General features: G+C 31.5%; 1 protein-coding gene across 1 annotated transcript in view; it reads left to right on the top strand.

Moving 5' to 3' along the window:
* Lis-1 (LisH and WD40 domain-containing Lis-1) overlaps window positions 1-25,749 on the top strand; it is a gene marked incomplete at its 5' end in the record, with an annotated part of 59,850 nt that overhangs the window by 24,676 nt on the left and 9,425 nt on the right. The window contains 2 exon segments of the mRNA XM_014437284.2: window positions 22,891-23,044; window positions 23,916-24,062. Coding sequence (XP_014292770.1) covers window positions 22,891-23,044; window positions 23,916-24,062 — 301 coding nt within the window.

The raw sequence follows: 25,749 nt of genomic DNA, 5'->3' as shown, positions 1-25,749 counted from the left end.
TTGTATTATACATTGAATATTTTTAACATAAAAAAGGTAAGTAAAACTTGTAAGGGTGTGTTTGGTTTTTTAATTGTTTTAATTGAAGATTTATTTTCACTTTCTACCATGTTAATATGTTCTCATTGTCACACGTAATTTATAGTTGATAAAACATGTTTATCTGTATGAAATACGATGCAGCAGCACCGGTTCGATAAGGCCTGTGGGGTTGGTTTTTATTTCATGGCGGTACCACATAATGTTAACTTGATCCTGTTACTCAGATTAGAATAGGTTGGTTAACTGTGAGATAACACAGTTTTATCTTTAGCAAGGGACTCAAATATAACATATACAAATAGACGTGAAATGTTAATCGGCATGAAAATAAAATAAGTTATAGTTTAGTGTGCATAACCGAAACGAGTTGTACAAAATTTAAATAAAATATGATAATAAAGAGGAAGGCGTGGAATATAGCTCTCTTCACCTTCTAAGCTTTGTAGTTATTATAGGGGCAGAGGTCTCTCACTAAAGGAGCTTTCATCGAGCTCAACCTTCTGAAACAAAATTCAAAATAGAACCTATCCGCCCCGAAGGGATATGCCTGAGAAAGTAGAGGTCTATTATGCTTATAGTGCCAGTCTCAGCCCGAATAGTTGGGCTCTAATATTCAACAGGCAACCTTTACACGTTTGTACGCGGATAATAAGGAGTTTGAGTCACGATTTGGGAAGATCATTTCGGTGAGAGGGGCGTCTATATAGAACTCATTATTATAAAAAAAAAAAAAAAAGTGAAGAGAAATCTTTGAAATTTCAACATATATCATTTAACAAGAAGTTTATAATATTTAATAACATTATAAATCAATCAGTTATGGCACCGATTAGTATAAGTTTTGGATCTGAAAAACAGAAGCATGCCCATCCCAGATCTCTTCTTCGATTTCTTTTTAGCCTTCGAAATATTGTGTGGGGTGTTAGTGATCGAAATGTTTTTATTTTTTATTTTGTTGGAGCAAAACATCTAATATATGTTAATAGAAATTTGGGACAGTTGATGGATTATAACATATGATTGGAGAAGTTTTGTCGGGGGGTGCGGTCAGCAAAGAACAGCATAAATAAACAAAACCATATTTATTTATTTTATGCCGACATTTCGACCTGAGTTTCAGGTCTTCATCAGGGGTTGTGGCGTAGAAGGTAGGCTAGTAACTCGTTGTATCAGTTACTAGCCTACCTTCTACGCCACAACCCCTGATGAAGACCTGAAACTCAGGTCGAAACGTCGGCATAAAATAAATAAATATGGTTTTGTTTATTTATGCTGTTCTTTGCTGACCGCACCCCCCGACAAACTTCTCCAATCATTAATCTACGGTCATCTCACACCTCATGATAATAATATATGTTGTATAAGGTGCATTTTCATTCAGTAGAACGTATCAGGTATGAAAACTCAAGATCCAAGACTAATGGTTTTTAATTTAAGGAATAAATTCTTTGAAATTCCTACTTTTTTTCCCTACTGGTCATTTCTTGTATAAATGGGGATGGAGGAGGAAGTGTTATCTTACGGTTAACAAACTTATTCTAAGCTGAGTGGGAGTCATAGCGCCTCGAAATATAAGTCAATACTCTAGGCCAGATCGAACTGGTGCTGCCCCATCTAAATTAGGTGTAACAATGAAAACATATTAACAAGATTAAAAAATTAAAACAATTAACTTACCAATATCTATAAAACTAGAAACTCAAAAACTTTGAGGATTACTTGATGTTGTTCAGTATGTATTATTATTACTACATTGATCAAAATGCATTGCGAAATATTTCAGAAATAGCAAAATAATGCTCGTGTTACATTATCCGTTATACATATTCAGTGTATAACATAAAAATGAGACTATCTTTTCGTAGTTAAGCAAAAAAAGGCTTTATTTTTAACATATAATGGTTATTCTAGGATAACTTTCAAACTTGGAGGAAGGAGTATAATCGAAAGGGTAAGCTGGCAGGAAAAGAGAAGCAAAAAAGGCGGGCCTCATGATGGGCCAGAGGTGTGGTAGAGTACGAGCCTAAATTTGTCCTAATATTGATTTAAGACTTAACGTCGCTGATAATCATGTGGTTATAGTCATTGGCCATTCTCACCTGTTACTGATAGTTGAAATAGTTGTATAGGTTCATTTATAATGAAGCTTTGTTGGACTTACAAAAGAATAACGAACCAATGAATTCTTTATCTGTAGATCGATATACTGCGTTCTTGTCGAAGATAGAAGTATCAATCCGATTCCTGTTTTATCTTAGTATTAGCTGATCGAGTCGCTAATCGTTCTTATAATTCACAATATGTACATAATTAATGATATGCAAACTATTAATTTTCAATTATATTTATACTACATTATTTAAATTTAAATTTAAGCAGGTGATAAAAAAGGTCAAGTTACTGTGCAGAACGTAGTTAAACTGTCTTCTAGTGCAGTTCAGTGTTAATTTCTTTACGACCTGTATAATAAATTATGTGTGGCACTCGGTGGCATAATGTGACAAATAAGAACTTTTACAACTTTAAAATGATAGTTAATTACAATGTTTTGCCTTCAACCAGTATTCCGTTATTATAAAATAAATAAAAATGTATTCTATAAAAAACAAATCAACTAAAACCTCATTAAAATATTTATGGAATCAATTTTATATAACCGGTGATGTTAATTTTCACTTCACAATAAATATTAACTACTATGTTTTACGATCAAGTGTCTCAAACAGTATTTGGTTCGATTAATGGGAAAACAAAAACAATTATAAGACATTTATCTGCTCAGTGAATATTGAGTTTTATTTTTCTCTTTAAAATAGTTTATTATTGTTCATAATGAATTCCATAGTAGGCTTTGTGAGCATGAATGTTAATACAGAGCGTTAAAATTCAGGTCAGCGTTTTCACATCAGTGTAATTAGGCCTATATGTGATTATAACTAATTTAAATACCGTGCGTTATGATGTAATGTCGGTACGTAGTGCCCTTACGTCATTTTCACCGGGTTATGATTGGTTAGTGATCCGTCAAAGTAACCCCTCCTTGTATATCAGTTTAAACGTACACTGAATTGTTTTTATTTTATAATTCTCGTCTATATATTTTTTAATACTATATCTCAGTAAGGCCCCTCATATAATAAAAATAACTTAATATGTGTTTGAAAATTGATAAAAAAATATGTTATTTATTGTTTGTTGCTGGTGATATTAACAATACACTTGAGTTTATCGAAAATGGTTGATTTATCATTTAACTGAGGAGGTGGGGACTTCGAAGGTTCTTAGAAACAATTCCGAACCCCTAATCTTTTTAATTAAAGTAACGTTTTAAAATTTTAATTGTATTTTCTTAAGGCATTTGGCATGCAGAATATGTATTCCATAGGGGTTTATGGGAATACAAATATTTACTATGGAAAACTATTTATTAAAAAAAAAGTAAATGAATCCAAAATTTAAAAAACTCGAAATTGCAATGTTTGGCCAACACAAAAAAATGGAATTAATGCTCTCATTTTAACTCTATTGGGAAAGTCGGAGCAAATTGGGGAAGTTAACCCCTTACCAAAACATTTTAGTTATATACTTTTAATTGAACTAGAATTTTAATTATTTCCTAAAAATAAGAAATCTCCTGGTAACACCAAGTACGTATACTTTTACGTACCAAGTAAAATACTTTTAGGTTATTAGAGATTACAATTCTCAACGTACATGATATAGATCTAAAAGGGAGGCAAAACAATGAAATTGTTCATGAGATGCGGATCCCGCAAAAGCCTGAGTAGGGGCGAGATCATATCGCACTAGTATTTCTAAAGTGACACAACTCAAAAATCGGTGTTTTTGAGTTATGACTATGAAAGAAATTGGTAAATATATCTTTATGAATCATCAAAACTGTATCAACCTAGCTTCAGAGCTTGTCCGCCAGAGGGCACTTGTGTCACTCTTGCTGCCTTAATGCTATTCCCCCTCCATAGGCAAGAGTGTCACATTGTTAGTTGTCTTGAATTTTGAGTTGTGTCACAAGAAATACTAGTGCGATATGTAGAAACAATGGCTGCTCTCTATTGATGAATTTGGCTTGGTTACAGTCAGACAGAAGCCCTCGACGTATGATACGTAACTATTCCCTGTTTTACCCCGCCCCCCCCCCCCATCATGCCCCAACATTCAACTAATGAGTTAAAAGAAAATCGTAAAAAATAACATGTTGCCACTTTAAGCATTACTTGAAAAACATTTCAATGTGAGGTAAATATACCACCTTTTTGCATTTTACACTATTGTTCGGGGACATTATTGGCAACATATTTGTTTATTTGGGCAGTTGGCAACTTCTTTGAGGGCAATCCAAGCAGTTCGTTTTGTCTCTATGAATTCGATGCTATTACATAATGAACGACAGATCCTTTGGTTTGATGCTCTAAGAATCTGGAGTTGCCTGATATTTTCCTAATCGCTTAATAAATTTAATTTTGTAAGTAGTTGCTGAGGAAATTTAGAAATGAAGAAAACTGGGTTTACAAAAACTATAGGTTCAAAGTCATCAGGTATAAAAGTGCAATTCCTACCTGAGGTTAATTACCTCCTAGCTCCCTTGTTTAAGATTAAAATTATTGGAGCAGTTCAAAGGCAACGACATGAAAACACGCCAATGGCCGAAATTGTACAATTTTTTTTAAACTTATTTCTTTTATAATCCATAAGTTCAGTTTTTTAACGTTAAGGATACTGTACTATAAACTTACTCAAATAATCCTGTGACAGGAAGATAATACAGAGAAGTGGCGATGATGCACCCGGGGACAAGATGTTACAGCGTGAAGGTGATCCGGGCCCAGCCTTGAGAGCGCAGCAGGTTTTTGCAGGGCGTCTGCCTGCGCTTCGGTCCATCTCCACCTCTACCCAGGCATTATCTCAGTTACAATTTCAGAGGCTTGAGATAATTACAAATCATCAGTGTTAAACAGAGAGACTAGGAGGCCAGGCATAAATTAAAAAAATAACTCTTTCAGAAGACATTTAATTATGTTAGACCTCCTGCGTCGCGGCTTAAGTCAACCTCAAAAATTACATAAAGTTTTAGATTTAAACTAATATTTTTCTCTTATCAATCTCTTGTAGTTCAGAAATCAATTGTAACTGAAAAAAAATGTATAGGACATTTTAATAAGTTAAATTATTAGTTTTGGCTCCCGATGGTAGCAAAATGATTGGATTGTTAAGAATTCCACTTTCTAAAGACTTCTGTCAGCCCGAAAATATCTGGTAAATTTCGACCTATCTTATAAAATCTCATTAATTATTGTTGTGAACCTGCTACCACGGGTATGAAGTTTTATCACATTATTGTCGAAATAGATTGACGTTTATAATTATTGCGCTGTTTCTATAGGTCGAAAGGTGGTTTTACAAAACCTCCTCAATTAACGATCTATTTAGTGTACAAAGAATTTTTCTATTCAGATTCCAGAAATTAATGTGTTCAAACTAACTCTTCATAAATTAACTGTATTTATCATAGTTTATTCTGGATTTTCTTTTCTAGGAACTTGATTTCAGTAATTATTTTAAATACTGAAGTGAAGAAATCTTCCAATTAGAATATATTATTCTATATTATGTCCTTGTAGAACGTTTCGGGGTTCACCCTATACTCATGTACTATTGTAACCTCATATTTGTGAATTTTGTCATTTATGTACATAAAAAAATTTACAATGTGGTTGTAAAAAAAAGTTTAAACTATAAATAACAAAATTTCACAATAGACATTTATTTATTTTATTATTAATAAAATTGACAAATATGAGGATACAATAGTACACAAGTATGGGGTAAATTCTGAAACGTTCTAAAAGTACAAAATATAGAATAATATTTTCTAATTGGAAGTTTTCTTCACCTCAGCATTTAAATAAATTAGTATAAATATTATATATTGCATATATCGCAAATAGTAAATCGTCATTGTGATTAGTGGTTATGAACGAAAACACAGACCGACTTCTTAAGTGATGCATAGTATGATTTATTTTCAGTATCAACTCAAAAAATGAGATTCATTTTAGTTTTAGTGGTCTATTCGAATGCTGCAAAGAGGTTACCAATAATCTGAACTGAAGTTAGGTTCATATTATTCTGTACATGTTATTTAAATTTTTTTATTTTTCTCAGTGTATTCAGTAATACAAACGGACAATACTTTCTTAAATCTACTAAAAATTGTTTAAAAAAACTTCGAAATGTTCATAATAATTTAAATAAATACAAAAAACTATGAAAAAGTATAATAAGTGCTAGATATATATCTACTAATTAATCATCACATTAATTAACTAAAAAACATGGGATTAAAAAGTAATATAGTGAAAGTCTTAGACTGCTTGCCATTCTGCATAGCAATACATACTTGGTGTCAGATAAATTGATACTTAAGTCTTAACTTAGCTCTAATTTAAAACAAATCAATTCTGTCTAACATCTCACCTACAGGGTTAGAGATTAAGTGAAATACATTATATCTACTCGCTCAGACTGGTCCAGACTTTCACTCCATGAATACAAATTTGCGCTCTCTGAGTTATAATATATACTAAGTTATTTATATTTATTATACACCATCACCACTGATATACATGCACATAAGGAAATGTACAGATGAAGTAAAACTTATTTAAAAAATTTCGCTGTTGCAAAAAAACCTCAAGGTATACTCAGTGGTATTAATAAATCTTTAAAGTAAAACGTGAGTCCCTGAAAGTGTGTCATCGCTTTTCTGCTTTGATCGAGAAGTAATCTTTGCAAATTTAGTAAATTCTATAACAAATCAAAGATTATTGAAGGGGTAGTTTAAAATTTATTTGAGGATTTATGAGAGCAGTCTAATAATTTTTTTCTATATAACTAGGTGATAAAAAGTGATTCACCATCTATCAGTGTACATAAACGTTCATCATTTGAACAATTAAAAACACAAGACTGGAACAAGTCCAGATGAGAACTGCAACTTAAACTATCGCAAGTGGATGCACGTTTTCCCTGTTCGGGTGTAACGTTGGGCATAGCGACAGTCACGTCACGAAAGTAGCACATGATACAACTTTTTAATCACTGCAATAATGTGTACCTGTTTTCTAAACAATGTGTTCTATTTTCGCAAATGAAATTTACGATTCCTGCCATAAAATTCTGATATCTCTCTATGCTCGGCTGCGATTAAAATATTGTTGAGCTATAAAACCGATTTCAATTTTTTTTTTTTTTTACTATGAAAGTAATGTACTATAGCAATTTAATGAATTTTTAAAAAATCTAACTTAATTAAAACAATTTAGGAAAAGATTTAAAAGCTAAAAAAAAAAATACGTATTTTTAACTACCTTCACGGATATATTCTTGGTAGTTGTGAAGTATAGGTGCTATTTGTTGGTATATTGTTAAGTTATTAATATATCGGGTTTATTTTACTTCCTGGAAGTAGCCTTCGCGGTTTTATACAAGTTATTTCAATATATGGGTGATTCTCAAACATCGAGCAGTTATCATATTCCAATTTTATTCAATAATCTAATCTCCGAAAATATAAAAAATAATAATTTCTGAAGTTAGCTATAACTACTTACAAGAATAATGTAAGTAAAACGCAAAATCTACTAAAAAAGTTGTTTGCACCCATTATGATGCTTTATTATGACTTCAAAAGCAGTCATGACAATGAAATGTTAAAAAACCATGGCAAAGAAAAAATAAAATTAGGAAAATATTTTAACGATTAATTACTCTCCAATTATTAATTTCAAGATACCATTTCATCACTGTAATTAATTATAATATTTTTTTTTTTTTATGTTATAGAAAATCAAGTTTATCAGGGCACGACAATTGTAATTCAAAGCATACTAACCTGTATTTTTCCTTTCCGGCCGACTTATGTGAATGGAATAAGATTAAAATGTATGGCCAATATTACATTTGGAATTTCAGGGTTGGCACACATATCCCAGTATCAGAAGTTGTTAAAATATTTTTTTTGTTTTTGAGGTTGAAGTATTTATCTACGACATTTACTGTCTTTTCAAGGAATTTTGAAATATCTTACAGCCCGTTCTAATAAGATAAAACAATAATTTTCGTACACTTTCAATTCACACCTGTATACAGGTACATCACACAGTAGATTGTTTATCCCCAGGGATTTATGAAAATAAATTTGAGGCATATTGGAATGTAAACATGTTGCTCTTGCACAGCTATTACAATGAAAATTTAAATGCTCTTGAGAAAGAGGATAGTTGTAAAAAAAAAATGCTATATTAATAATACATATCTGTCAGAAAGAAATGTTTCCCGAAATATAATGATCTTATTAACAGCGTATAGAGATCCTTGGAAAACGTTTTATTCAAGCGGGACTTCAAAATTGCCTCTTGTTTGATAATCACATATAAAGCAAAAACTGGAAAAAACCAAAAAAACAAAAATAGAATACCATTTTAAAAAATATTAATCTAAATAATTAATTGTCTATTACAATTATAAGTGCTCGATAACCTAATAATTAATCACTAACCATTTTAGTGATATTTTACTTTTACAAATCGGAAAAATTGATTTTTAAGTCTATATATTTCTTTTTATTTTGCAGTATTAATAGAAGTATGACTTACTAGATAAGGATACATATTCCTCATATGCCTACATATTCTTCCCCTCCTTAAAGATCATTATTTCCTCATAACCTTCATTAGTTACGTGGATCACTTTCCCTTCCTACGTTATCTTTTTGCGATCCCCAATTTCCTTCGCTAACGACAGTCATTTCGCCGTATACACTGATGGAGAATGTGGGTAGAATCTGCTGCGTTCCTGGACCAGGTCCAACTGCGAAAACCGAATGGCCCGTCTTACCCAATCGGTTGCAGCATCACTCACGTGATTGAAATAGATGGCATTAGTCTAATTTTAAATTAGGTGTCAGCTAATAAAGGATTTGTTGTATATATATTTTAATAACAACATCGGTTTTATTTATTTGTAGTTATTATAATACATGAAACAGGATTATTTCACATGCAATGTCCGGTCTTACTGTGAAGGTTGATGGGTTAAAAAAAATTTTCGAATAAAAATCGAAAATATTTTATTAGATTTTTTCCATTTTGTACTTTTCTTAAAGAGTAGAGAAATTTGGAATTCCAAGACTGAAAATTTTGAGTTCCGGAAAGGTATAAACTTTAACAATATTTATTTGCTCCCTAAATAATTATCAGTTATTTTATCACAAATTAGACGTTGGTATAATTTATATGTATTTGTTGGAAGTCTGGGGAATAAGATAGGTGCGAATGAACTTCATAGCATAGTTCCTTTATCAGCAACAAGCATGGTGTAATGTACGATTTCATCGAGCTTTTTTACTTTTTAGCTATCCCATTTTCAAGTTTCTTGAAACTGTGGATGGATTTGTATTGAGGTGTGCTGAGAGTTCTGAAAGGAGCTTTTTGCACAGTGATCTTAAGATCTTTGACGTCAATAGGTAATGGTCTTTCGTGAGACCGGTTTTCGAATCGGTATTTCCTGTCGAAAATTTCCCTAACTGGGAATGTCCTTTCATTTTCCTCCCCTACAACAAAAGGTGTATTACTGTTTCTTACTGTCTATTTTGCTGAATGTCCAAAGTTTAACTCTTAATGCATTATGCTCGGAAATTCACAGTTGTATTTAAACATATATTTGAACATGAGAAATGAATTGGAGAAAAACAATTAATAGTGTGTTATTAATAAAAATGTATTATTGTTATTGTTAATAAACAACAGAGGACCGCAAAGAAACAACAGAGGACCGCAAAGTTCTATGAGAGTTTCTTGCTAGTAAAACTAATGAAACAGTACCATACATAAAAAACACTAGGTTGTACCAACATTATTAACGCCACAAAGGGTTGAACAGTTTTAAACTTTTACATTTATTTGTAGATGTTTTATTATAGTGCCTTTACTAATAATAGTGGACCGTTTTTTTATTTTGGTATCAGACTCTGGAATAATCCTCGAAACTGGATAGAACCAGATTTCCAATACTGATGTTACTATATCCCGCATTTTCTGCAAATATCATATAACACTCATTGTTCTTTTAAAAAAAAAATGAACAATTAAAGAAAGATTCACTTTCATTCCTCTGAGCAGACGTAACGTTAAGTTTCTAGCGATGAATCTGATGATTATTAATTACAAACATTATTCTTAGAAATTCTCTTCGTCTTTTTATGAGAGTGATGTTCCTTTCTTCTCCTGGACTCCTTGGGCCTTATCACGGAGCCACTTATGCGAAGATTTATTTTGTGAAATTCTCGAGATAATTACTCATTCTTAGCCGCCGGTGCCATTTTCAGAACGGCCTCTTGCGATAGCAATCAGTGATTGATGTGCTCCTACTTCTAACGAAAGTTTCAGAAAGTCAGTCATCATGGGTGAAACTTTCGCGATGGGAAGACATAATATAATAAATGTTAAGATTTTTTTCGAAGTGGTTAGATCATTGAAGTATTCGACGGTGACATTCTTATCAGTTGCTGTATATTTATGACGAAATAGATCAGATGACAAAGGTTCAGTTGAATGAATGTGGTGTTTTAGTTTTATTGTGTTCACCCCAATAATAAAGAGTCTTTTATAATATTTGAAATAAACCTAAAAAGAAAAAAAATTGCGTGCCTACTAGTCATCAAGGACAATACTTTTTGCTTTTTATGGGCAAAAATTAATATCCAATATATAAATAAAGGATTGTGACTAAGACACATATATAAATTAAATCTATAACTTAATGTTTCATTGGTTGTTATGACAAAAATCATTTTTTATTACTCACTAAAATATGAAATGTGCGCAACGCTTTTGTAGATACTCTCAATTTCTTTATTCTGATTCGTTCATATTGTGTATATATGTTGAGCTTCTTGAGCATAAGTCTATATCAAAACAACACTATTGTGGCTATTATTTTATTATTGACTCATCCTGAAAAATATATATGAGTAATAGTCAAGTAGAAGTTATTAATATCCTTTTAGTCTTAACATGTTTATTTTCCTAATACTCAACTCCTACGTTTCGGTCATTCTCAAGGATAACTATTAATTAACAATTTCAATTACATTCTAAACATTAAAAATTACTTCCAAAAGTATTTTGTATTATAAATTACCTATTGTATTTTAAATATCACATCTTAAATGTTGTAAAAAAGCTCCAGACTATTCGGCCGTTGTAAAATTATATTTTAGTCTATCAATCTATAAACTATAATTAAATTAGGAAAAACACTATGCACAATCAATTAACTTTTATCATATTATGTTAAATTAGATATTTCTTTTCCAACTAATTTACTTTTCCTAATGTTATTCAATTTATACTTTTATTATAACCTTATCAACAAAATATTGTTTAAACCTACCTTACATATTCAAATTTTATGTTAGTTTACTTATTCATTTTAGTGTTAAAAAGAAACCATCAAATTTAACTATATATTATTTATCATAAATCAATTCTGCTTAAATTTTCAGCATAATGCTGATTCAAATTTGTTGTGTCTGATTTGAAATTAACCGTATAATTAATATTTTGTGATATATTAAAAGCTTCTGGCATTTTTTTTTTATGTAAAACTATTGTATTTTCAAAATCAAAATTATGTTTATTTTTCGATCCATGCTGCACCAATGCTGTTTTATTTGGGTTTTCATCCTTATTTGGTTCATCATTACTATGCTGATATATTATTTCTTCTAATAATTGTTTAAATTCTCCTATATATAATGTATTGCTGGAAAATTCTAACATGGCACTTTGATTTTTTGTTTCTATTTTGTCCTTTATTTTTCTGTAGTAATTTAATCATATTACTGGGTCTATAACATAAGGAGTATTTATCCACGTTATCAATATCATATATCCGTTCACATAGTAAAATTACTGTCTTTTTTTTTTAATACACCTTTTTTATTATTGTGTAATATTCCTTTTATAGACTTTCTTGTTTTATAGTTTGTTTAAAATTATATTTTATAAAATAAGAATCATTGTCTTATTCTTTGCATTATATACCGTTGGCAATCCGAAGAAGCCTCAAATAGACAGGTTACATCACCCTACTGACTTTCAAAGGTAAAGCATCCAATTGATATTTTAAAAAGAAACCTCAGTGCTACGTAAATGGGGTAGAGATTTATGGAACTAGTCTTTTAAGAGGCTTCCTACCTCTACTTTAAAATTATGGCGTAGCTTATGTTTTACCTTTCTCTCTACTTTACTCAAATATTTATTTTTTTACTATAAATTCGAATTTAAATTGAAGATAATCAATCGCAAATAATTGTTGTGATAAGTCTAGGTAGACAGTGCTTAAAAGTTTTAATTTTTAATTTAATATGTAGAATTGACAAAATAGGTGGGCTGTGAATTAATGACCTGGGCAGAATAGCCTGCATAAAGATTTTTTAAATTGATATGGTTCTAAAATTGTATTAATATTGTCCTTGTGGATGACCAAATTGTCCGAAACGGCAGAAATATAAATTGTTTTGATACTAAAATTAGATTATTTTTTTTTAAATTTAAACAATAAAAACTATTCTCAAGAAAGTGTAAAGATTATATATAAACGAAATACATTGTTAAGTATGAAAAAATTATAAGGATATACAGATATATGAAAAAGTTACATAAAAGCATATATAAACCCTTCAAAGAACAATGCTAATGTATAAAAGATATAAAAATGGAAAAGGTAAGTTAAAATTAATATTTATGAATTAAAATGAATAAAATAAATATTATGATATGTTATTATTATTTAATTTTATTAAAAAGCTTTTAAATTTTTTACCTTGTATAGGACTTCTATACAAGGTAAAAATTTTAATACATATTTTGAAGGTAAAATAAGTTTATACCCCCCAAAAAATAATTTAATTATAAATTAAATTAAAAATAATTTTATACCCCTGTTATTTTACGCTTATGGTTTTTTTCTTTTTGTAACTATAGTGTTTGTATCTTTTTTAGCCCTGCAACGTGGGGCGAAACGTTGGCTCAATAAAATAGTATAATTATATCTATAGTATAATATAGTATAAGTATATCTACTATTTCAGTTTTTTTTTACCGTATCCGGACCATATTCCATTCATCTATACACACGGTCAATCAATAATCTTCCAGTAAAATAAGGTATATGAATTCTAGGATCACACCGTTTTTCAATTCCAGGCGTTTTATAAATATTTCCCGATTAAACTATCTTAAGTCTCCTTTGCTCGTTTTAAGGAGATATTTCAAAAGTGATAAAGGACCGTCGCTTCGCTCCCTGTGGGTCATAGTGGGGCGGGTTCGGGCGGGCTGGATTGCCTGCTCGCTTGTATTGTATATTAATACATTTTTCGTAAAAGTTATACTTTAACTCTCTCTCATTAAAGGAAAAACAGTTACCTTGACCGTTACCTATTTAGAGGTTTTATATAACTTTTTCATATATAAAAATTTATATATCTTTATAATGCTACCATACTTAACAATGGTTTTTTTTTCTTTGGCTCTGGTAAAGCACTGCAAAATATAATAAATATTTTTTGTACTATTCAGATCAACATTTTTTGACAATCCATCATTCTATTGGTAATGAAATGTTTTTAACGAGACTCATGTGCCCGTTGAACTTAACTTCTATACTACTTAAATTCCTTATTTTATCTTAAAAACTTAAATTAAATAAATTTAGAAAATAATTAATCATTATGGAACAGTTACTGATTGAGACTTTAATTAATCAGACACTCTTCTATTTCTATTACACGTCAATGACCGGCCATTAATATGGACTAGGTACCCACTTCATAGCTGGTGGCTCAAACCTTAGAAGTAAACCTGATGATTCCCACAATAGCGTGAGAATGTCATTGAGGATCCAGATCTTAGTGCTGAGTTCAGTAATACCGTTCAATGCTACTCTTCTAAGAACAATAGTGCGGTACTGGCTGGGTCTCATGCCTAGCAATTATTGTTCTTCCTATGGAAATTTGTTTTATCTGCGGCCTGCTTTGAAATGCGTTTTTCTTACTGTCAATGAACTACGTATGTGTTATATTGAATGGTACTGAAGCAAAAATGAAATACATTCGCTTTGGTCTAATGAATGCTTGCTTCTCCAAGTTGATATTAATTCATGAAATGACAAAACAAATGAGACTTACTGTAATATTCCAGTAATTTGTTAGTTTAAACTAAACCACATTTAAAGGACTATACATAACTTCTATGTAACTGAACTGAGAACTCGAAAACATTTTCTACCCTTAGGTAATTGAGTAAGCACTGAAACATTGGTGAGAAAATTAACTAATTGTAACTGAAAGAAAAAACCGCTTTTTCTACCACCCTTGGTATTTTTTCGTCGTTTTTTAAGGATTTGTGTACCCCTACTGATTATAAGTTGTCAGAAAATGTTTCAGTATTTGTTTAATTATACCAGTCGGCGTTTCAGCCCAAACATCATAATAATAAATCAGATATACTGATGATAAATAAAAAGTAGTAATTAAATTTTTAAAAAAATGACATTGATTTTTTCTATTTATTATTCATTAAACTATGGAAGGTGCCACGGTGCTCTATCTAGTGTTGGTATTATAGCCCCGCCTATGGAGATCAGCCACCCGTGACTGGGTCAGAGAAAAACTTTTCATAGTTGATTGAGCAAGCCATGGTGCAGTGCTATCCTCTTCGGTATTCGGTATATCTACTATAGTAAACCTATATAGCGGATCACCTCCATAGCTCCCGTTATGGAGTACGGAGTGTCTTCAGAGTATGATCGTAGTTATCCTGTACATCTGTTGTCTATTCATGAGTAAGCAAAATACTTACTCATCTCATGAATGGACAAATACTCACTCCGTAGAAAGGGGAAAGCTCATGATGATAATAATAATGACAAATTAAACAGATCAATAAACCAAAAAAGATGAGAGTAAATAGATGAATAATATTAAACCGATACAAATAGCAAAAAATTTATTTGATCTGCCTTAGTTATTGCATTGAAGAGAAGGTTGAATTGATGCTCATGTTCAAATTAGTGTTTTAACATTTCAATTATTTATCATAAGGAAACAATAATACAATAGGTCTATGAAAAACAGTATGTACAACATGAAACAGGATTGTAATGTATTAAAAATATGTTAAGATAATCACATAAATAATTGTTTACGTGATATTAGTGGAGAAGAGGGGTGCGGTCAGCATAAAAACACAAATAAAAAAATATATATATATCCGTCCCGACGCGAAGGCAATAAACAAATAAATAATTTTATGTTTATTCGTGTTTTTTTGCTGGCCGCAACCTCCGACCATCTTCTCCTTATTAATCTACGGTACACCTCATTATTAATGATATATGTTATATTGCTGAAAAATTGTAATCTGGTGGTGGGTATAAGAAAACCTGAAACATCAAAATATACTACGAAATGTAACATAAATTACATTTACTAATCTTTTTTATTAATTACAATTATTATTAATTTACTAATTGGTAAATTACATTTACTATTCATTGAAAGTCTGTCTTGATGGCATCCTATTTTCCTGTGGATCATAGACCTCAACCGTTCTGTTATAAGTTTATACTACGTCATCCAACTTTTTCCTCTTAACCTCACTACAGTTATATATCCTTTCTAATCTAGAATCAAAAAATATACATTTATCATATCTACTTAAATTTAATGATAAAAACATACTCAATATGTAGTTATCCATCAATAGATGGGTTACGAGGTTATGGATTATTTCCCAACAGGAAGAGTGAACCCAAGGATCCTCTAAAACTATAAATTCATCTGTGATTTATGAATCATTTATTGAACCATGTCATTTTATATTGGTCAAGACTTTTCGTGGTTTAGAAACATATAGAGCCTTTTATTGAACTATGAGAACTTTGAAATCTCAAAATTAACAATTTCTTTAGAAACTGGAAGACTATTTGAATATGATTTTCTATTTCCCATTTCTATTATTTTGAAAGAGTACCTTTTGGTCAGAGGATAGTAATAGGATAGGATGTTGCGGTCTGGAAGAAAACAAACAATAGTGAAGGGTAAGTTAAGGAGCTACTTTAACGCAATAATAACTGACCTGAGTTCGTATTATTATGTTGTTGGTTTCGAGTTCAAAGTTCGATCGATGTCTTCTGTAATAATTAATTGGAAAATTATTAATTGATCATCAATGAAAGAAGATCCCAGTGGTAGTCAAAAAATAAATTCAAATAGTACAAAAACTATTATTATGCACCTACCTTTCGCCCCACCTTATCAGGGGTGAAAAATATTGTGAAGAGGATAGGAGTATATATATTTTATCCCTGTGCGAGTGGTATTGGATTATTCCATACAGTCAAAAATAAATTAACTGTATTCTATGAAATCTCTGTAGGACAGTTTGCCCAATCCCTTTGTTATCATTTATTAAGTTAAATATATCTGATTTACTAATACTATAGCATAATTATATCTGTTATACATTTTTCTTTATATATTTCAAATATTTATGAATGTAACAAACATATCTTTGCATTGTCTGTTACTTTTAATATACTTTCATAAATAATATTTTGATTTGTATCTAAATCTTTGAACAATATTTCTCGTTGTTTTTTGTTTGCCGGACATACAAATATAATATGCTTAATGGTCTGGTTACCGCTACAATTTTCGCATTGTTCAGTTTCAGTTATGCTTATTTTATGCTAGTAGTTATTGAAAATTCCATGATTCGTCCCAAGTCTAATACATTTTTATGATGTTCCCTATGTTTGCTTGTGAGAACAGCGGTTTTCGAATGATATTGTTTTTATAGAACTGCCCGCTGGGCTTCTCCCGATGTGCCAGTTTCCTATCTGATCTAATTTAATCATTTTTTAAATAATAAGATTGAAACAGAGATGATGACTGTAGTCGTCATAAATAATAAAATTATGTACTTTTGACCTGTTACTATTGTTTTTATAGTATAAAAACATATTTCCATCGTCGCTTCTGAAAACGTAGTTTTTTTTTTTTTAAATTCATTCAACTAGAATTTTGATGTTGGTTGTTGCTCCAGGCGACAGAAATGTATTTATATTTGTAGTTCTCTGGCCAATTCCATGATTCGTCCTAATTCTAATATAAGTTTTTATTATGTCGTTCCCTATGTTTGCTTGTAAGAACTACCGTTTTCGAATGATATGAGAAAATACGTTTTTATAGAACTGCTCGTTGGGGTTCTTCCAAAAAATTTTTTTTGCCAGTTTTCTCTAAAAGTGAGTAAATAATAAAATTATATACTCTTAATCTGAAACTAATTTTTTTTTTTTTTTTACTATAATAACATATTTCCATCTGACAACTATTTGTACTTTCCCTATTACTTGGTTTATTCTCAGCCGCCCTTTAATAGTGCGCATTTCAAATCCTATTCTGCAATCCATTAATGTTGTTATGCATTATCTTAATGATAAATAAAAAGTGTTATTGTGGATAGGTTAGAGCCAGAGAACTGAACTGATGGGATGTTCCCTTAGTTGTGGTCGCTCTTGACCTCGAGGGTACCTTTCTACTCCTCATTTCGTTACTTTCTCCTTGATTAAACATGGATCGGAAATATGCATTCATTTGAACTAATGAATATGCATACAAATTCTTAAAGGTTACTAAATAATATTATCTTTTATGAATTCCATCCCGTAGTTTTGGACTGATCTTGTGGTCTAATCGATTGGCGGAGTTTATCTTGAACTTTTTACTCGAGCGTATGATCCATGGGATATTTGTTCCACGATGGACTTTTGTCTGTGTGAGCTGTTGGAATCAAACCCCAAGCTGAAGGAGAAGATATGTTCTCTCTGTACCCAAGGCGTCAATCAGGCAATAAGTTTATTATTTATCCCTAATGGGCCGGTATTAGCGGAGCACATGTAGCCCGCTGGTACGGAAGAGGGCCGGCCACGTACCTCCGTTCATTACGTGCCTGTAGCGGGGGCTACGTGAGGGCATCTCCTCTCCCATTGGATGTTGGTAGTAATGCCCCGAGCTATCAGAGCCGAATATCTTAGCCATCTCGTTTCTTTTTGAGGGCGATAAAAATTCGTGATTATGTTAATGCAATGCGTCCCATGTTTGTGAAGAAGGCAGAAATGCAGATTTTATTTGCCGTAGTTGTTATTGCGGGCGATTAGGCTCACCCAGATTAGGACTTTCCCTTTTGCGAACTATACTGCCTGACTTTAAGATTGCCATTATTTTTTTTTAACTCCTTGCGTAAATAGCAAGCTTTCAATCTCTCTACGATGGATTGTCAAAATACCAACATTTTTCTGCAAGCGTAATCTTAATAGCATAGCTCTGATCTTAGCAACACACATTGTATATTTTTAATTGTTCTATTATATATAATAAAAATTTGAGATGTATTTATTAGGTATGTGAATAGAATTAGGATGAGCTTAGAATATTTCGCCACAAATGTGTTAATGATTTCACTACGGTTTGGCCTAACAAGCCATCCACTGGTACAAGATCTACAAGAATTTACTATTATTTTACTACAATTTATAACACCAAAATAAATGTATTGCTTTGAATTTTAAGAAAACAAAACTGAAGCCTTTTTTTGAAATAAGGAAGAACATATTTTATGCCTTAAAGAAATAGACATAATTGTTTAAGTTGAGATGTACAGAAAAATACAAAAGGGTACATACCATGAATATACAATAAATGAACCATTTTGGAAGTACATAATTATTTTTCAACTATCCTTCATTTTATTAAACTTATTTTCTGAAAGCTAGAGTATACTTCGCTTATTTGATGTTTTCTTTCATTTTATGAAATGGTAAGAACACATTTAAATCTTTCTTAATCATATTGGAGGAAGATAGTCCGGGTGGCGGTCAATAAAAGTTTCAAAATAGTAACAAAAATTATTTATTGTTAATCAACGTTTCGCCCCACTTTGCTGGACTTAATCAGAACGTCATTGTTATCAGCCCTGACGAAGCCCTACAAAGTGGGACGAAACTTTGGGTAACAATAAGTATTTTTTTTTTCTATTTTGAAACCTTTATTGACCGCCACCCGGACTATCTTTCTCCAATCTACTTCATACGGTCAACTATCTTCTTCTAATTTCTTAATCCTAGCTATCATTTATTATGTTAATGCTTGAAACATTAATTTATGTTTAGGTGATGGCTTGAAATATTAATAATACTGATCCACCTATTTCTGGCTAATAGTTTCAAAATTATTTGTTGTCTTAATAACAAACAGGACGTTGATTAATTTATTCACAGAAGCCATAATATCAGTAGTAAGTAGCAATCTGTTCATATGAATTCACTTCTGGCTGGACGATCTTTCTGCAGCCATAATATTCCTTTATGCGGTCTTGACAACTTTGTTCCATTGCTGCCCACTACTCCTCTTGAAAGATTACGTCACTAACATCTTAGAGCCGGATGAGGAGTTACGCTTCCTACAATTTCTTAGTAGCGTTTGTTCATTCTTAATTCCAGAACTATTTTACACCAAGCTAGGAATAGACAAGTCTTGGATTAGGTTATCTATAGTCTATAGTTAACTAAACCCAAGACTACATTAACGAATCCACCGGTGGATAATGTAATAATATTGATTAATATAGTCACATAACCTTGAATATTGAACTCCTTACTTAACCACTCATCAATTTCTTGACCATAGTATTTGTCGGCAGTGATAGTGTCGTCGCGGTTGAGCTGTTGTGGATAACACCGGCAGTAGACACCATTCTGAGACTAATTTTTTTGCCTGCAAGTAAAGCATTGGCAAATGTCTTTATCCAGACTCCAGCTCCTTCTATTAACGTATAAGATTTGTCATTATACGTCACTTAGCGATCGGATAATAGATTAATTTTTATTGCAGGTTAAGTGGATGAAACAGACATCAAAGAGCGAATTGTTGATACTTGCATAACTCAAGTTGCATCCATTCGGCGAGCTTTGTTCTTCTACATCCAGCTAACCCGGGTTCGAATTCTCTTGTTTACAATTTCTTTGGTGCATTGGTAATTTATTCATTAATTTTTTAATGAAAATTTGTTCAACTGTTGTATGGAAATTCGAATGATGTTGGAATCGATAGAGCATTATTAAGTCTAATGTGAAAATAATAATAAATGTATTATCTACCCCGTACGACAGATAATTTGACCGGTGGCACGGACCATCCCCATTCCTTTTCCTCATTCCTGAACGAACTGAGTCATTGGACTTTCTAGCAGGCCCTCGGAGCTGAAAATGGAAAGTTGTGCCTGGAGTAGCCGATCTGGACCAGTCTTAAATATCGGCCCGGCGAAAGTAGTGTATTCAAGAATGGAAATGATGGTATCAGCCTATCCTACCTTAGGGGCTATCTGCTGTAATGATCGCGTTATTTTTATGAGGGATACGCCTGTAACATCCAGCTCTTAGGTAACTGTTATGTCTTCACTGCTTCTTCGGTCCGTACCCACTTGTCTAGGACCTTGTTGGTTATTTAAAATAACCGGTATGCTCCATTAACATGTCGATTCTATAAAATTTAGTTATAATAAAATCTACTTTTGATTCAATTAAAAACTTTCCCCCTTCGTTTATGATGGTGAAATTTAGTCGATAGGCATTTTTTCAAGTTTCTTTTTTTTTTCTTTTGTGTGTATGCGTGTTCATACATAATCTTTAATGACAGTTTGTTTAATTTCAATATTTGTATAGCTTATTGCAGTACCGTTTTACTTCCTCAACAACTGTCTGAAAGGGAAGTCGGTCTAAAAATTTTTAATTAAAGATTATGGTTTTTGGTTGACTTAACACGTGTTTTTTTTATTTAATTAAAGAGGTATGTTTCAGTCGTAAAAAGTACAAAAAGCCTCGTGCAAAAATCTTCCATAGTGAAATCCAGTGCAATAAATCGATTATTTTCCTATTAATTATGTAAATCAAATCCAATCTTAGAGGGACCATATAGATTTTTTTTATTGTGTTTAACAATAATCGCTATCATATTGCAGAGAAGAAATAAAGGACCAGCTGAGAGAGCCCTGCCACTAAAATCGTATTTCTTCCTCATTTTTTTATTTGGGAAACTGGGTAAAAGTAATTTAATTATTTCATTAATGCTTAAACCTGCTAAGAATTAGTCCGAGAGAAATTAAGACCGCCAAAAGGCACTTTTATAAATCTAACTCGATTCACAATCATAATTTTAACTCAATTTCCAGGTGCTGTAAAAGTTTGCTAACCTTTAAAAAAACGCGAACAAAATTACAGTGGTGTGAGAAAAAAATTGAAACCCCCCCAAAAACACTTTTCTAATTCCAACTCAACGTACATACGAATTTTCAACTCTAACTCAATTTTGATGTGCAGTATTGGCGCAGAAAAAAACATTTGGACATTGTCTGAAATTTACACTCACTTTTCTGATATTTTCCTGCCCTGAAAACAACTCTTCATATGCAATTAAGCACTTTAGATCCAAAGGGTGTCGCTGGAGTTCCTCAGATGTATGAAAATGCTAAATTCTCAACTCTTTGGTTTTTGAACATAGTTGAATTCCGATATTTTATGATTTTTTAATTGATGAGTATATACCGTACCCTGAATTGAAGCTCCATCACACAAGAATAGAACTACTATGATTAAGTTTGAAGGTACCTAGAGCTGACTGTCCTTGGGAACAGCGCGGTATTCTCCATTAGTCATCAGCTGTTTATTAACAAGGCTCTGGTGACTGTGCACTTTTTTCCCAGCTGATTGCTTTGTATTATCTTGATGGCATGTATTTGTTCTTATAGATCCTTGTACACCACATTATTTGTTCGAATATATTTCCATGGTAAAAGATTAATTTTATATATTAAAAAAAAATTGAAGAATTTAATATATGCTGTATCTTTTCATTTTATTTTCTAATATCATCATTTATATAATAAAATATGTCTTTAGGTTCCTGTAAATGGTATGTTGGGTAACCTGGAGCCCTTTCCCAGTTTCCATTTTTTAAGTTATATCTTTAGAAAATTTATGATGTAAGTTTAACAAATGTAGTGCTACTTCCCCAAGTTCATTTTTAAGTTATATCTTTAGAAAATTTTTGATTAAGTATTATGTAGTATAGCTCCTGCCCCCTTGTCCATTATCAAGTTATATCAGTAATAAATTTATGATTGATGCTATAATAATTTTAACAATAACACTGGGGTCATTAATAAATAATAAATTAAAGACTAAATAAATATTATGTTGGGAGAGAGGGAGAGGGCGATTGAAATCTTCCTTAGGATGAGAATCTCCAAGTAGTTCCTATAAAAATTATTTTAATTTGAATGATAAGGTAGATATGTGATATTTCATTGATTTCTTACACCCACATTGACAATCTGTAATATTTTAAAAATATAATCTTTTGAAGAGAAGAGCTACCTTCTAAAAAGAAAATCTTAATTTCTTCCTTTAAAAAAAAAAAATTTCATGTGAACAGGTATAAAAATTCTTGGGTGCCATGCCCCTCTAGTGCCAACTACCAGATTATATACTTATATGTATATATTCACACACATACTTATACACTACAAGAAGTTTGTATATTAAAATTTGTCTTTAATTTGTTCAGTTGACTAGTTCTTTTAGTTTCCTTATTCATACCTATCAAATTACAACATATTACTATTGCCAATTTTTTTTTTTTTTTTTCAGAAATAAAGCTGTAGCCGACTACCTCAGCAGTAATGGTTACCTTACAGCTCTAGAAGGCCTGAAGAAAGATGCGGACATGCCTGGAGAAGTAGAAAGGAAGTATGGAGGTCTCCTTGAAAAGAAATGGACTTCTGTTATTAGGCTCCAGAAAAAGGTTTGTCATTAATAATAGGTTACTTTGTAACCTTATACTTTGTAATTGTACTTTATAATTTATCATTATTTAGAAAATGAAAGTCTTTCTGAAATCATTCTTTCTTAAAAGGGAATGAACTTCTTTCTATTGTTATTATTAAATCTGCATCATTCAAGTACAAAAATAATAGAGAAATTTTCATATTCATACCATCAGAGTTCTGTAACTCTGATGGTATGAATATGAAAATTACAAGTACAGTTAGTATAAATAAATAAGATAATAATAAAAGCTTTGTTTATTCAAGAATACTTTCTCTGAAGCAGATCATTTAACCAGAGCTAGTGGTCGGAAACACTAGTTGAGAGATCTGTACATTTTGAAACTAAATTACTTTTTCATTCTCTTCACTGTTTATGTTGTTAAATTCTGTGAAATTATTCATACAAAAGCTAAATCTGATCAAGTTATTTTTAATTTTTGTTCTGTATTAATGTTTTTACTTACAAAAATTAATTATATGATTAAAAGGATAAATGTTATTATATTTTATTTACCCTTGTGTTACTCTTACTTTTGATCCCCTTAACCAACTTCTCATTGATTACATCCATGGTCAACAGTACCTCCACGATTATTAATTTTAATCTGTTGCTTAAGTATTAAAATTTTAATTTCAAACATTAAAAAAAAATTATAAGTTTTGTTTCGCTTATTTTACTTAATAATAAAATTGATTTTATTTATTATTCAATAAAAACAAACTAACTAAAGGTGCATCATTTGAATAATCAGTAAATTGTGATCAAGTGGCATAAAAACTTTTAGTTATATTATTTATTTACTTTTTTGTATGTTTGAGTATGTAAACTATTAAACATTGTATCAGGTTATGGAGCTGGAGTCAAAGCTCTCGGAAGCTGAGAAAGAGTTCATCGAAGGAGCCCCCACTAGAGCCAAACGATCACCAGCAGATTGGATCCCAAGACCACCGGAAAAGTTCTGTCTGAATGGGCACCGAGCACCCGTTACGAAGGTAACATTTGTCAGTTAAACTAATCATTCCATCGCCATAGTAATGTTGTGTGCTATTATCATAAGTTTTCATATTAGTAGAAAGGGATTCCTTGTTAGCTATACCTTGAGACAGGGGTTCCCAAATGTATTTTGGCACTGCACCCTTCTTAGCCCAAGATAATTCGTGACACCCTTGTCGGACTTAAAAAATTTTGTGGCACCCTTGTTGAAATAAAAAAAATGGAAACAGCTCTATTATACTTAAAGTGGTTGAATATATTGGAAAAGAAGGAAATTATACTTGATTTCCTACTTTACTAAGTAAATTGATGCAATGTATATTTGCCATTTTAATTTAATTATGTTTTCTTTATTATTTTTTTTTTTTTTGTAATATTTTGCGAAAGCAGCATTCACTTGCGGGTATAATGGGCTTCAGGCCCTGAAGGGGTGCCACAGCACCATATACCTGTATAATGTATAAAATTCTCTAAAAGTTAGTATTGAAGTTTCATTCTAATACTATTAGTTGGCCTAAAAACTGGACACTTAATATTTCTAATTTTAAAGGCTGATTATGAGCAATATATATTTTTTTTTTGGTGGATAATTTGGTTATTGTAGACAAGGCTTGGACTGTGTACATTGAAATGATCCCTTCAGGGTCAATAAAGGAAGAAATAATCATTGATTTATCAAGAGTCTGCTTTACCCGTCTCATCTTTTCTCAACTGTAACTAGGTTTTTGTATCTTTTTAATTTTTAAAACTATATGTTATTTATTCTTAAATTATGATCTTTATTAATTCTGGTCAAGGATAATGGTTCTTTCTAAAGATGTAGCCCGTAGTGAAGGCTAGGGTATCCTATAGGAAAGTCCACTATTCCTAGAAGCAATTAGCAAAGAGCTGAGGGCTAGCTGAGACCATTTGGGGGCAAACAAACCATCAGACTTAACAGCTGAGTCTGACAATCAATTTATTTACTCTCAATATTGAGAAATCACTATTTGACAGACTGCTCTCGAGGTTTGGCAAATGTGTCCAATGGCATAAAATACTTATCTTAGGTCCTAAGGCAGAGATTGAGGGGGCTTGGACTTTAAGTGTGGCAAACCAAGGATTACTTCATTACCACATATTGTACCCAAAACTCATCATAACATATAGTAATACTGTTTTTTTTTTTTTTTTTGTTATTTTATTGCAGTGACTAAGTTTTAAACCAACAAAAGTTCTCACAAATTGAAATTTGAATTTAATATTTATTAATTTCAGTCATCTATAGTTTAGTTATTCTCATCTATAGTTTAGTTATTAGGAATTCGAAAAAGTAGCATATGAATTGGGCCTTAGGTGAATGAAGACAAGACGGTGTGAAAAGCTCAAGAGAGGATAAGGAAGAGAATGTCAAAGTGACGTTCAGAGACCACAGTTTCAGTTCTGTAAACCAGTTTAAGTACCTGGAAAGCCTGGTTACAGATGATAACAAAGTAGAGAGCGAAATAGAGGCCCGGATACAGCAGGAAATAAATGTTATTTCTCACTGCAGAAAATACTAAATTTTAGAGCTCTCTCTAAAAGGATGAGAGTGGTCATTTACAAAACCATTGTACGGTCAGTAGTGATCTATAGGGGAGAAACATGGCCCTTGACAAGAAAAGCAGAACAGATGCTCAACTCCTGGGAGAGAAAGGTATTGAGAAA

This window comes from Halyomorpha halys, unplaced genomic scaffold, assembly GCF_000696795.3.
Source record: "Halyomorpha halys isolate HHAL.00 unplaced genomic scaffold, Hhal_1.1 Scaffold2412.1, whole genome shotgun sequence".
Classification (NCBI taxonomy): Eukaryota; Metazoa; Arthropoda; class Insecta; order Hemiptera; family Pentatomidae; genus Halyomorpha; species Halyomorpha halys.
The sequence above is the reverse complement of the archived record's forward strand: the minus strand, read 5'-3'. Positions and strand labels throughout refer to the sequence as shown.